Source organism: Camelus ferus, chromosome 5, assembly GCF_009834535.1.
Source record: "Camelus ferus isolate YT-003-E chromosome 5, BCGSAC_Cfer_1.0, whole genome shotgun sequence".
NCBI classification, from domain to species: Eukaryota; Metazoa; Chordata; class Mammalia; order Artiodactyla; family Camelidae; genus Camelus; species Camelus ferus.
This window is the reverse complement of record NC_045700.1, coordinates 80,812,452-80,827,123: the sequence shown is the minus strand read 5'-3', so window position 1 is coordinate 80,827,123 and position 14,672 is coordinate 80,812,452. Positions and strand designations below refer to the sequence as shown.

The 14,672-nt window shown below is 39.7% G+C and overlaps 1 protein-coding gene across 1 annotated transcript in view; it reads right to left on the bottom strand.

The window, feature by feature from the left end:
* Nucleotides 1-14,672, bottom strand: part of LOC102517717 (sterol 26-hydroxylase, mitochondrial) — a 38,919-nt gene that overhangs the window by 440 nt on the left and 23,807 nt on the right. The window contains exons 2-8 of the mRNA XM_006186847.3: nt 6,170-6,360; nt 2,065-2,264; nt 1,740-1,937; nt 1,425-1,597; nt 656-822; nt 361-442; nt 69-281 (exon numbers count right to left, since the gene is read on the bottom strand). Of these exons, the coding sequence (XP_006186909.1) occupies nt 69-281; nt 361-442; nt 656-822; nt 1,425-1,597; nt 1,740-1,937; nt 2,065-2,264; nt 6,170-6,360 (1,224 nt within the window). The remainder of the gene's footprint in view (nt 1-68; nt 282-360; nt 443-655; nt 823-1,424; nt 1,598-1,739; nt 1,938-2,064; nt 2,265-6,169; nt 6,361-14,672) is intronic.

Genomic DNA, 14,672 nt, shown 5'->3' with positions numbered 1-14,672 from the left:
CCTGTGCCTCCCTCCTCCCTCAGCACCCCTCCCTGGCCCCCGTATCCCTCTTGCCTCTCCCCACTCACCCTTGTCAGCAGCAGCTGCATCTCCAGCTCTGCAATCCTGCGGCCCAGACAACCTCGGACCCCATAGCCAAAGGGCACAGAGCCAAATGGGTGTTGGACCCTGAGGGCATCAGGCTGGTTCTTCCTCAGCCAACGTTGGGGCTGGAAGCTGTCCGGCTCAGGGAAGATGCTAGGGTCCCGGGACACCACATAGTGGCAGAACACAAACTGGGTCTGCAGAAGATAAGTGGGCAACACATCAGCACAGGGATGCGGGCACCCCTGGGAACCCTAGTTCTCTAGCTCCACTCACGTTCTTGGGGAAGAGGAAGCCACCAACTTCTATTTCCTTGTGCACGATGACCCGCGAGTTCACTGGGACTACGGGGTAGAGGCTACAGGGAAACGAATGCAGGTTTACCTCTGGATCCAAGGAGGGGCTGAGTGTCCACCCTTCCCACCTCTTCAGCCACGCCCCTCTGGTCCTCCAGGCCCTTCTTCCCATCTCACTCCTGGCCCTGGCCATAGCCCACCAGCCCCCACTTCCCACTCCTGTCTCTGAGTCCTCCCACACACACAGACCCTTGCTCCTGGGGACAGCATCCTACCGCAGGGTCTCCTTAAGCACAGCTTTGAGCAGGGGCATGTGGGCAAAGTCCTTGTGCTGCGGCACCTGCCCGGCAGGTACCACGCTCACCACTTCCTCATGCAAGGCTGCCTGGATCTCTGGGTTCTTTGAAAGATGGTACAGGGCCCATGTCAGAGTGTTGGATGTCTGGAAGGTGGAGTAAGAGAAGAAGTGAGGAGGGATTTCTAGGAAAGAGGCCAGTTAGGTGGTGGGAGGGTGTGGGAGTGAATGTGTGAAAAATGTGGGAGAAAAATTAATTTGCCACGAGTATGGCAGGATTAGACTCCAGGGTTTATGGCCCTCCCTCCATGCTCAATGTGACTTCACTGTGGGATAATGACTAATATGATGGAGAATCACACTCTAACAGCAGAGGAGACTGAAACAGAGAAAACCAACATGACGAAAGGACAGGAAGGATGCCCTGCTTAGAAGGTGCTATGGACGAGCTCTTCAACTCTCTGCTTAGAGTACAGCACAAAGGAGTGGAGTAGATGTGAGATGAAACTTCCTAGCTGTCCAAGAGAGGCTCTGGGAGGTGAGGGAATCCCTCTTACAAAAGGACCTGGGCCACTCCCTGTCTGCTTCCACCAGGCTGAGTGATCCCCTTTTCCTTCCAGCTCTACATCCATGTTATGGAAAGAGAAGCAGGTACCTGAAGGGATGAAGGTTAGGTTCAGGTGGGGGATAGTGGGGAGCTGGTTCAGGAGGGGAGCCCCTGGTCTCCTTGCCCACCCCCAATCACCCACCGTGTCTACTCCAGCCATGAGCAGCTCAGGCAGGCTACCCTCGGCCTCACCAGGACTGAGCTGTCCACTGGTCAGCAGGGAGTGCAGGTAGCCAGATATCTGGGTCTCCTCTGGGACCCCTGTCTGCAGCTGGGCTTCTATCTCCTTGACTTTCTGATCAATCAGCTTCCTCCCTACGGGGACAATGGAGAACAAGAAAGGATGAGGCCAAAAGTCATGCTCTCCAAGGACGCAGAGAGATGGTCCCAGGAGAAGGTTCTGTTACAGCACAAACCCTGGCACCCATGCCCCAACTTCTTTCCCTGGACTCCTCACCAAAAGAGAAGATGGTGTTCCAGCCATCCAGGTATCGCTTCCAGAAAGGCAACAGGGAACGGGTCCACTTGGGGAGGAAGGTGGCGTAGAGTGAGTTCTGGAACATGTACCCGACAGATCTGACAAAGCCCACGGTGTCCTGGGGGATGGAGCGCTCCAGGCAGCCAATACGCTTCTCAAACAGGATGTAGGAAATAGCTGGCAGGGCACAGGGGCCATCACAGGAGGCAGGGCCACAGCATACAGAACCCAGGGGCCTTTAAGGAGGAGAGCACAACCGACCCCTAACCCATACCCACCCCAGCCCCTCTCCCGACAAGGGTACCTTCCAAAGCAAAGAAGTAGAAATGGTGAGCTATGTCGGGCACCTGGTCCCCCGAGGCGCTCTCCGCCCTCAGCTGGTTCAGTCGAACCATGAAGTCCTCGATCACCTCATTCAGAGCATTCGCGTAAAGTGCAGCATCAGCTGGCTTTAGCATCCGCTGGTTCAGAGCCTGGCGCAGCCGGTACCACTGATGTCCTTCCCTGTAGAGAATGGAGGAGCAGCACAAATATAAATATCGGATGGGGGTTCAGTTAGATGATATCTTCCCACGCTGAGATCCCTAGAGAGTCAAGGAAAATTTCAGACTCCTAGATCTAGAATTATGGAATCACAAACTTTCAAATGACAGAATCTTTGAATCATAAAACTTCTGAATCTCACTACAGCATTAAAGAAAGTGGTTAAGGTGGGCATCTGGATCTAGGATCAAATCACAGGTCAGATGATGCCTGGCTGAGTGACTTTAGGCAAGTGACTTAACTTCTCTGTGCCTCAGTTTCCCCTTCTGTAAAATGGGAATAAACAGGAATTTAGAGTGACTATCTTGTAGGATAATTAACATGCTTAGATTAGTGCCTGGCAGATACTGAATGTTTAATGAATGTTGACTATGATTATCTTAGGATGATACAACTCCAGAATCTTCTGTATGTGAAATGAAGAGGAGCTATGATGGTTCCAACCCCTCTGTGTGGAGGATAAGAAGAAAAGGGGGAGCAAATTAGGGTTCCCGGGGGCTCAGATTCTGGACTTTTATGCTCCAATTGGCTCAATGGGCCAAGGGGACAGAGAGAGCCAGGCTGATGCAGGCCTTCTTATCACAGCCATTCCATAGGTGGTTGGGTTCCCACCCTGGCTAGGCTGGTATGTTCACATGGGTGGGAACATGCCTTCCATGGGGGACTTAATATTCAAGGGCTACCCCTACCCTCAGCTGTCCCCCAAACCTGTTACTTTTCCTAAGCAAGCTGGGTATGGGTCAATTTTTAAAAAGCTGGTTGTCTACAGAAAATTGCTTTGGCAGTTCGAGGTCTTTTATGGCTCCATATACATTTTGGAATTATTTGTTCTAGTTTTGTGAAGAATGTTGTGAGTATTTTGATAGGGGTTGCATTAGATCTGTAGATTCCTTTGGGTAGTGCAGCCATTTTGATAACACTGATTCTTCCAATTCAAGAACACAAGATATCTTTCCATTTCTTTGCGTCATCTTCAATTTCCTTCATCAATGTTTTACAGTTTTCAGAGTATAGGTAACCTCCTCAGTTAAGTTTATTTCTAGGTATTTTGTTGTTTTTGATGCAATGGAAATGTTTATGCCAGTTATAAAATTCTGGTTTTTGAAGTGAAAAAAAAAAGTGAATAAGGGGCCACAAATGGCAAAATATCTTTCTTTCTTATGGGTGAGTTGTATTCCCTTACATATATATGCTGCATCTTCTTTATCCATTCACCTATTGATGTGCACTTAGGATGCTTCTGTATCTTGGCAATTATAAATAATGTTGCTGTTAATAGTGGGGTGTATGTATCTTTTTGAATTAATTCTTACTTTGTGGTTGGCTTTATTCCTTTGATAACTATGTAAGTTTAAAAAGCTAAAGCTCTAAATGTTCTTAGAAACAATGAACAGTACATATATGTAAATTTTAAAAATATGTTCAGTATACTGTGTGTATGTATTCACATGCAATATATTGTATATGTGCAGTCAAACTGTAACAATTCTACCCAATAAAACTGAAAAATGAAATAAATAAATAAAAATTTATGAAAAAAAGAATTCTTCAGTAAAAGCAAAAAAAAAAAGCTAGTTGCAGAATAATAAGTAAAATACGGTTCAATTTTAAGAGGAAAAGAGGAAACCTCACGTATCCACATGTATATTTTCATATTTCTACATAAAGTAGAGAAGAATGCACATCAAACTGTCAAGATTACTTAGGAGGACAGAATGGGAGTAGTGGGTGGAAAGACCATATTTTATTTCTGGAATTTTTACAATAAGTATTACTTTTGAATTTTAAAAATCAATAAGATATTTTAAAAAGAAAAATATCAAAATGTCTTAAGGCAAGAATCAAGTTTTTTATTTTGAAATATTGTAAGCCAACTCTATCTCAATAAATTTTAAAAATATATATTTATTTGAATGAATCTCAAACCCCAGGAGTTTTCTTTACTATGTTGGGGTAAACCTGCAAAAAGATAAACTAAAAATGTTGCTGGAAAATAAATGAAAACCAGAATAGACTCATTTATTGGAACTTCAGGTAGTGGAGGCTTCTCCAAGAGTAAAACTCTCCCAACAGTAGGGATCAGATTTGCAGAATGTGAGTGAGAGCATTTCTGTGGTTGTTAAAGCATTACTTGGGGAAACCATGCTTTAAAAAATGAGATTTAAATATATATATGTTAAAATTTTTCAAAACTTATCCTAGGTTAGCAAATAGCTTTTAAATACATATGTAGTATAACATATTTAGGAAACTGGCTTTAGAGTAAAAGGTATTAAAATAGATCATAAAGGGGCATATATCATGATCAGCTTCAATTCTAAGTCTGAACCATCAAGTCCAGTGGTGGCCTCACCTGATGAAAACCTGAGACCCAAATCTTTTTATTATTATTATTATTGAGGTGTAATTGACATGTATCATTATACTGGTTTCAGGTGTACAGCATAATGGTTTGATATCTGTATGCACTGCAAAATGCTTACCACAGTAGGACTAGTTACCATCAAATTACTAAAAGTTAGCTTTTAGGATTTACTCTCTCAGCAAGATTTGGGTCTCAAATATTGAAGAGCATACTTGAGACCCAAATCTTGCCCTCAGGGTCAGACACCAGGTTAAAGAGCTCTTGGAGGAAATTCTCTATTCTCTTCCCAGAACTTTGAATAAAGGGCCCAGGAATTGTTTAAGTTCTGAAACTGTGCACCTGTGAAGGAACCAGCAAAACAGAAAGAAAGTCACACAATGGCAGAATGAATATATAGACATCAAAGACAGATGAGGTGAACCCTCCAGTTAGTCTGTTTCTTTTTCAAACGTGTCAAGGCAGTAAGTCCTTGAATTCCAGAATCAGAAAGACCTATTCCACCACTAGCTAGTTGTGTCACTTCTGGCAAGTGGTGCAAAAAGCATTTGTGGCCTCAGTTTCTTCATCTGTGAAATGGGGATAATAATGCTATCTACTTCATGGGCTTGTTGTGATGATAAAATGAAATAATAAATGTAGAGACTAGCCTGATGTCGGGCATGTCATAAACATGTAGTTAGTTATCATCAGTGTTGCTGATACTATTAACCACCACCAGGATCAACTTTAATCCCTTAAAAAGTGATTAAAACATGGATGTCAAGCAACGAGGGGAAATAAAAGGCCATTCTTTATTTTTGGAGCTCTATTAATGTACTATAGCAACAAGAAGCCTGTAATATATTCAATTACAAGCTGTGGCATTGGGAGTGGTTTATCACCAATGATTCTCAATTGTTTACCTTAATTGGCACATGCATATATAATATACTCAGCCCATCCTTCAGTTTGTCACTGACAAAATAATCTTAACTTTTCTAGTTATAACTTTAAGGCTGAAACCTACCTCTGTGGGTGGAGAACATCCATAGAAGTTATAACCACCAACAAGGATATAACACATAATTTGGGAAATACTTTAAAAATTAAACTGAGCCCTCCCAACTCACATGGTGATGATGTTTTTTCAGCTATAAGTAGATATATCCCATTATGATTTGAGCTGGTATGTTTTCAACCATAATGTAGAATAATGGAACTGGAAAGCTTCTTACGGGTATCTTGGAGAGTCTAGACCAAGCTTCCCATTTTACATATGGGAATCATGAGCCCAAGGAAGGAGAAATTAGTCATTTGTTCAGTCATATGATATGTTAGTAGAAAAGCCAATGAATGCTCTATGGGCTTCAGCCCAACCCAATCACTGCTTTCTAGACTGAGTATCAGGTTCAGAGGACACAGGGAGATCCTACTCTGCCCATTATTCACCAGCTGCCCAGTGCCACTGTCCTTGGGCCTGACCCTCTCGGGCACTGTTCCAATCCCTCAGGCCCCAGCTTACGTGGTGAAGGGCCCATAGGTCAGGCCCTGCTGGTCCCGGTGCTCCTTCCATAGTTCCATGTCATTCCGTATTGGGTACTTGCCCTCTTGGCGCATCACTTGCTCCAGGAGTGGGGCACTGGCCAGGTGCACGTGGATCTGAGGCCCTAAGCGGTTTGCCCATATTGGACCATACTTCGCCTTGTTCAGCACCTGTGGGGTTCAACCAAAGCTGAATAACCATGGCCCCAGGCAGGCAGGCACTTCCTGGAGAGGAAACAGGTTGGGGGAATAGCTGATGCCACACCAAAGCAAGCGGGCTGGGTAAAAAGCACATTTTGTAGGAGGTGGGCACTGGGATGGCCTATAGTCCTGAAAGAACACTGGGGAAAAAAAAGGGCACACATGAGTTAGAATATTGAGAGCAATAAGTATCTCTTGGAACTGTGGGAATTGAGGTCCTTGGAGGAATGATATTTCAGAAAAATGGGATATGTGCAATGGGCAAACAGGTATGCTGAAGTATAGATATTTGGGGTTCAGGGTTTTAGTGAGATATAGTAGCATGTCTACAGTTTCATCATAGAAGCATTTAAATCTCCTGTAGCTTGCTGTCAATGGGATGAAAATAAATATCTCATGTTACCAACAAGAAAAAAGAAAATTTGAAACTTCAGGAAAAACAAGAAGCTGAATGAGAAAGTCAAGAGGTAAATATGAAGTAAGCTATGTGGTATGAATTTTTTAATAAAAAATTTATCAGCTATGTTAAGGAATATAATTCTCAAATATTTTATCTTAGAATTTCTAAAGCACTTGACAGTGCCCAAAACATTTATGAAATTGACATTGCAATGATGTTTTTATAGTTGCTGAAAATGAGGGAGAAAATAAATATATTTAGGTTTTTTGGGGGGTAAAATTTTAAAAGAATCCAGAAATAGTAAGACTAAATTTACTGGCTAAGTTACACCTACAGACTGAAAGAAAATGAACCATACTGCTTTCCCAGGTACTTCATCGTTCATAATCTGTTACTGAAGAGGTTTTAAGAGTATCAGATTCCAGCATAGAAATTAGGCCAAAGGGCTTCTGTAAAAGAAACACTAAAATCATGGAGAAGAGATTTATTGTTCAAATTAGTGAAAGAAACTTTACCCAACTCGTAGTCCAGAAAAACACCAATCTTACTGAGTCTTACTATCAGCATTAAATCCTGGGTTCTCAGGGGTGGGTATAGCTCAATGATAGAGTGCAAGCTTAGCATGCACGAGGTCCTGGGTTCACCCCCCAGTATAAATAAAAACTGGTTCTCCTAGGACCAGTGCAACCTGATTGCCCTCCATATATTACCCAATTGCCCAGAATCCACCCTGAACAGAAGGGCTGATTCTGCCAGTTCCCAAGAAGACAGTCTTGACAAACCCCCAGTGTTCACACAGAATTGTTTCCCACTTCTACCTCCCAGGAATACCTGCCAATGTTGTACAATTCTGAACAATTGGTTGTCTGTAAACTACAGTGGTTCCTGGAGGGAAATGAGCATATTCATACATTGCCTGTGGGAGTCTAAAATGACACAACCCTAGATGGAGGACAATTTGTTCATATTTATAAAAATTATAAACATACTTACAAAGTCTGGGACATCTGCATAATGAAATATTCTATCACCTCAAAAAGAGGATGTAACAGCTCCTTACATAGTAATGTAGAAAGACTGTAATATGGAAAGATAGATAGCCAAGATAGATTGTTAAATGGAAAAGACTGGGGAGCTAAATAAGAATATATAGTATTTGCATGTGCTTTCATAGGGAAACACTGGATTGATACATCAGAAGCTAATTAAAGTGATTACATATAGGAGGGTGGAAGGGACAGCTGTGGGGAGTAGGACTGTGAAATGTTATATATATTTTTTTGAGTTTTGAATTATGAGAATGTATTCAAAATTTTTAAGCTAAAGGGGAAAAAAAGAACGTGTCTTCTGAAAAAGTAAATCACCCATCATTGATCAAGCAATTCCAGAAAGCAGGAAAGACTTGCTGAACCTCTAAATTCATGCATGTATATACTCAGATTTAAAAGTGGGCTCTAGTCATGTTCATTTTGTTTATTTTGTTAAAGGTGCCATTAAAAAAGAATACTTAATATATCTATTTTTCTCTACTAAATTCCTTAGGAGAATTATCCTAAAAGTAAGCTTAATTTATGTTTCCAGTTTTGTTTAATATATCAATAAAATAAAATAAAATAAAATAATAATAATAACTATAAATATTTCTGTGGAGCTTAGCATAAACCAGACACTGCTCAAAGCACTTTATTTACATTAGCTCATTCAGCCCTGACTACAGCTGTTATGAGGTAGGTGTAACATTACCACAATTTTGCAGATGAGGAAACTGAGGCCCAAAGAGGTTGCCCAAGGTCACATTACCTGTAAATGGCAGAGTCAGGGTTCAAACTCAGACTATTTGGCTGGAGGCCATGCTCTCAACCGCTTACTCGGCGGATGCACGAAAAAGCTGACTATGCCTTACCAACTGGAAACAAACTTAAGCCCTTTAAAAAAATATATGCTATTTAAAACCACCACAACTATGCAGTAACCCAGGGTTTCTCATGGCACTGCTGACATTTGGGGCTGGATAATTCTTTGTTGTAGCAAACTGTCCTATGCATTGTAGGAGTTTAGCAGCACCCCTAGGCTTTACCCCAGCAGCCCCCAACCAAGTTGTGAAATGTCCCTGGGAGGACAAAATCCCCTCAGGCTGAGAACTTCTACAATAGCCCCAACCTCTTAATCTGTCTCTTAATTCTCTAATTTTAGAAGACTCTTTTAAAGAAATAAGATCTCATGTGGAAGAAATATTTATCTGAAGCTTGGTTTCCTCTCCTTCTGTAAGTTCGTGTAAAATTACATGCAATGTTTCTATAATAGTGTAAACAGTGATTATCTCTGAGTCATAGTTTATACATAGTTTACTTTTTTCCCTATACTGTGATTTGGTTTCCAAATTTTCTACCATGATCTTGGAATCAGGGGAAAAAAGTAATGTTTTAAAAGACAAGATCAATAACCATTTACTTGGGCACCAGCTTCTTCCCCGGAATCCAAAGCCTCTGGCAAAACTCCCCGGCTGCCAGTTTGGTGGTTTCTGGAATATTTCCCCCTGTGCCTACAGCATGCTTTCTTCCCTCTTCCTTCATATTCCTCTTCTCTCTTCGTTTACTTAGTGGAACTTAACAAGGATCTATTTATGTAAGAACTTATTTTAGAAAGACATCAGTATACTTGCTGAGAGATGTGTGCTATGTCTGTGAGCCTACCATTAGGCCGTAACCTGAACCAGTTGGAGAGCCCCAAGTTCTCTCATAGGTCCTGCCTAAGTGCCACTTTGCAGAACAGAGTCCCCTAGGAACTATCTCCCAGGATGAATGGGAGGGCTAGCCTCCACCAGATGAGACTCTAAAGTTGCAGAATATTGAATTCATTCAACATTCATTTATTGAGCTCACATCCTGTTCCTCCTCTACTGATCTAGGAGCTGGGGATACAGCTGTGACCTACCCTGAGACAGTTTATCTACAATCTATTCATGAGCCACACAGTTGAGAATTGGATTATATATACTCATAAATTGTTTCCTAATTATTTTGCAGATATCTTATCTCTTCAACTAGATTGAAATCTTTAAGGGCAGGAACTATGTCATACTTCTTTATCCTTCTCATATAGTTTGACACACTATTAATCACATTGTATTCAATAAATGTTTAGTAGTTGTCAATGAATCAAGTGAAAGAAAAAAAAGTTGCAGACAATACAAAGAATATGAGAGAGAGACAGAGACAGAAAGGAAGTGGGTACAATGATACATAGGAAACATAAAAGTGGCTCCACTGGGTGGGCATTAATCTTAAAAGTCTGGGAGGATAATCTGAAAAGGAAAATAAGAAACTAATTCTAATACATAATTGTAATAGCATCTGCTATGGACTGAACAGTTGCATTAGCCCCCAAATTTCTGTGTTGAAGCCCTAACACTCACTGTGGCTGTATTTACAGAGGAGGCATCTAGGAAAATAAAGATTAAGTAAGGGGAGGGTATAGCTCAGAGGTATAGTGCGTGCGTAGCAGGCATGAGGTCCTGGGTTCAATCCCCAGTACTTCCACTTAAACAAACAAACAAACAAACCTAATTACCCCCTCCAAAATTTTTTTTTTTAATTTTAAAACAATTTTAAGAAGATAGAAATTGTCTCAAGCATCTTTACTGACCACAATGCCATGAAACTAGAAATCAACTACAGAAAAACAAAGGGAAAAAAAAAAGGAAAGCATGGAGATTAAACAACATGCTATCAAAAAACCAATGGGTCAATGATGAAATCAAAGTTGAAATTAAAAAATACTTTGAGACAAATGAAAATGAAAACACAACTACACAAAATTTATGGGACACAGCAAAGGCAGTGCTAAGAGGGAAGTTTATAGCAATACAGGCCTTCCTCAAAAAAGAAGAACAATCTCAAATAAATAATCTAACCCACCAGCTAAATGAATTAGAAAAAGAAGAGCAAAAAACCTCAAAAGCCAGCAGAAGGAAGGAAATAATAAAGATCAGGGAGGAAATAAATAACATAGAGATTTAAAAAACATAGAGAGAATCAATCAAACAAAAAGCTGGTTTTTTGAAAAAGTAAATGAAGTCAACAAACCTCTGGCCAAACTGACAAAGAAGAAAAAAGAGAGAGCACAAAAAGCAAAATAAGAAAGGAAAATGGGGAAATTACAACAAATAACATAGAAATACAGAATATCATACGAGAATATTATGAAAAACTATATGGAACCAAAACGGATAACCTAGAGGAGATGGACAAGTTTCTGGAAACATACAGTCCACCAAGACTGAATTAAGAAGAAACTGACCACTTGAACAAACCAATCACTAGAAATAAAATTGAATTAGCAATAAAAAAAACCTCCCTACAAATAAAAGTCCAGGACCGGACAGCTTCACTGGGTAATTCTATCAAACATACAAAGAACAACTCATACCAGTCCTTCTCAAACTCTTCCAGAAGATTGAAAAGGAGGGAACACTTCCAAACTCATTCTATAAAGCCACCATCATCCTGATACCAAAACCAGGCAAAGACACTACCAAAAAAGAGAATTATAGGCCAATATCACTGATGAACATAGATGCAAAAATCCTCACCAAAATATTAGCAAATAGAATCCAACAGCACATAAAAAAGATTATACATCATGATCAAGTGGGGCTCATCCCAGGGACACAAGGGTGGCTCAACATACACAAATCAATCAATGTATACCTCATATCAACAAAAGAAAGGACAAAAACCATGTGATCATCTCAATAGATGCAGAAAAAGCTTTTGATAAAATTCAACACCCATTTATGATAAAAACTCTCACCAAAGTGGGTATAGAGGGAACATATCTCAACATAATAAAAGCTATATATGACAAACTTACAGCCAGCATAGTATTCAAAGGTGAAAAACTCAAAAGCTTCCCACTAAAATCTAGGACAAGACAAAGATGCCCACTATCACTAGTCCTATTCAACATAGTCTTGGAAGTCCTAGCCACAGCAATTAGGCAAGAGAGAGAAATAAAAGGGATCCAAATTGGAAAAGAAGAGGTAAAAGTGTCACTATATGCCAATAGCATGTTACTATATATAGAAAACCCTAAAAGGTCCACACAAAAACTACTAGAGCTGATCGAAGAATTCAGCAAGGTAGCAGGTTACAAGATTAACATTCAAAAATCAGTTGCATTTCTTTACACTAACGATGAATCAACAGAAAAAGAAAGTAAAGAAACAATCCCCTTTAAAATAGCACCCAAAGTAATAAAATACCTAGGAATAAATCTAACCAAGGAGGTGAAAGAATTATATACAGAAAACTATAAACCATTGATGAAGGAAATTAAAGAAGACTTTAAAAAAATGGAAAGATATCCCATGCTTCTGGATTGGAAGAATCAGTATTGTTAAAATGGTCACACTGCCCAAGGCAATCTATAGATTTAATGCAATCTCTATCAAACTATCCAGGACATATTTCACAGAACTAGAACAAATCATAATAAAATTTATATGGAACCACTAAAGACCAAGAATTGACAAAGCATTACTAAAGAAAAAGAAAGAGGCTGGAGGAATAACTCTCCCAGACTTCAGACAATACTACAGAGCTACAATCATCAAGATAGCATGGTATTGGTACAAAAACAGACATATAGACCAATGGAACAGAATAGAGAGCCCAGAGATGAACCCACAAAATTTTGGTCAACTAATCTTCGACAAAGGAGGCAAGAATATACAATGGAATAAAGACAGTCTCTTCAGCAAATGGTGTTGGGAAAACTGGACAGCAGCATGTAAATCAGTGAAGCTAGAACACTCCCTTACACCATACATAAAAATAAACTCAAAATGGATCAAAGACTTAAACTAAGACAAGATAAAATAAACCTCCTAGAAGAAAATACAGGCAAAACATTATGTGACATACATCTCAAAAATGTTCTCCTAAGACAGCCTACCTAAGCAATAGAAATAAAAGCAAGAATAAACAAATGGGACCTAATTAAACTTACAAGCTTCTGCACAGCAAAGGAAACCATAAGTAAAACAAAAAGACAACCTACGGAATGGGAGAAAATTTTTGCAAATGAAACTGACAAAGGCTTGATCTCCAGAATATATAAGCAGCTCATATGACTTAATAAGAAAAAACAAACTACCCAATCCAAAAATGGGCAAAAGACCTAAACAAGCAATTCTCCAATGAAGACATACAAATGATCAATAGGCACATGAAAAAATGCTCAATATCACTAATTATCAGAGAAATTCAAATCAAAACTACAATGAGGTATCACCTCACACCAGTCAGAGTGGCCATCATTCAAAAATCCACAAACGACAAATGCTGGAGAGGCTGTGGAGAAAGGGGAACCCTCCTACACTGCTGGTGGGAATGCAGTTTGGTGCAGCCACTGTGGAAAACAGTATGGAGATTCCTCAAAAGAATAGGAATAGACTTACTGTATGACCCAGGAATCCCGCTCCTGGGCATATATCCAGAAGGAACCCTACTTCAAAATGACACCTGCACCCCAATGTTCATAGCAGCACTATTTACAATAGCCAAGACATGGAAACAGCCTAAATGTCCATCAACAGATGACTGGATAAAGAAGCTGTGGTATATTTATACAATGGAATACTATTCAGCCATAAAAACTGACAACATAACGCCATCTGCAGCAACATGGATGCTCCTGGAGAATGTCATTCTAAGTGAAGTAAGCCAGAAAGAGAAAGAAAAATACCATATGAGATCGCTCATACGTGAAATCTAAAAATAAATAATAAATAAATAAACAAACAAACAAACAAACAAACAAACAAATAAACAAATAAATAAATAAATAAATAAAAAACAGAAACAGACTCATAGACATAGAATACAAACTTGTGGTTACCAAGGGGGTGGGGGGTGGGAAGGGACAGACTGGGATTTCAAAAATAAGATTATACTGTATAGCACACGGAAATATATATAAGATCTTATGGTAGCTCACAGAGGAAAAAATGTGACAATGAATATATGTATGTTCATGTATAACTGAAAAATTGTGCTCTACACTGGAATTTGACACAACATTGTAAAATGATTATAACTCAATAAAAAAATGTTAAAAAAAAAAAAAAAAGAAAGAAAGATTAAATAAGAGTGGGGCCCTGATCCAATACAATTGGATTGTTCTCATAAGAGACATGAGTAAATTCTGGTGTAGCATTATGATGGAATTCTATTCAGCCATTAAAAATTGTTACTGAAGTGATATTGATACAGAAAGATATTTATATTTACCTTTTAGTAAAAAGCAGGTTACAAAAGAGAGTATATGGTATGCTTTCATTTAAAAGTGCATTTATGTTTAGATGACACATGGGGAAACTGTGGAAGCCTATTCACCAAGGACAAGCAAGCAGGGATAAAGCTTGCTTATTCCCAAGCTCATGTGTATATTTATGTATTCATTTCACAAATGCTTATTAAGCACCTATGTGTACAAGGCACTGTGACACGTAGCAGGTGCTGGGACTATGGAAGATTTGGATTTTCTTCTGTGTCTATATTTTCTGATTTCTCTACAATAAACATATATTGCTTCTGCAAATTATTTCAACCAAGTTGAAATGACATTTTCTCTTAATCACAAATAAACAGCATATACTTCATATTTATGTGATTTTTTTTAAACAAGGATAATTTTTATAGGAAAAAAGTACCTGTCTCATTTCATGGGTTTTTATCCCAGGTTGGTCATCCACAGCAGGCAGTATCAGTTGAGGGGTCAGGGGCTACTTGGCAGGAGATTTTGTCCTGGTTCCAGCCCCAGCATCAAGGGGCTCTGTCACTTTTGGGGGGTAATAGCTTGGCCAAGGCACCCTCAGAAT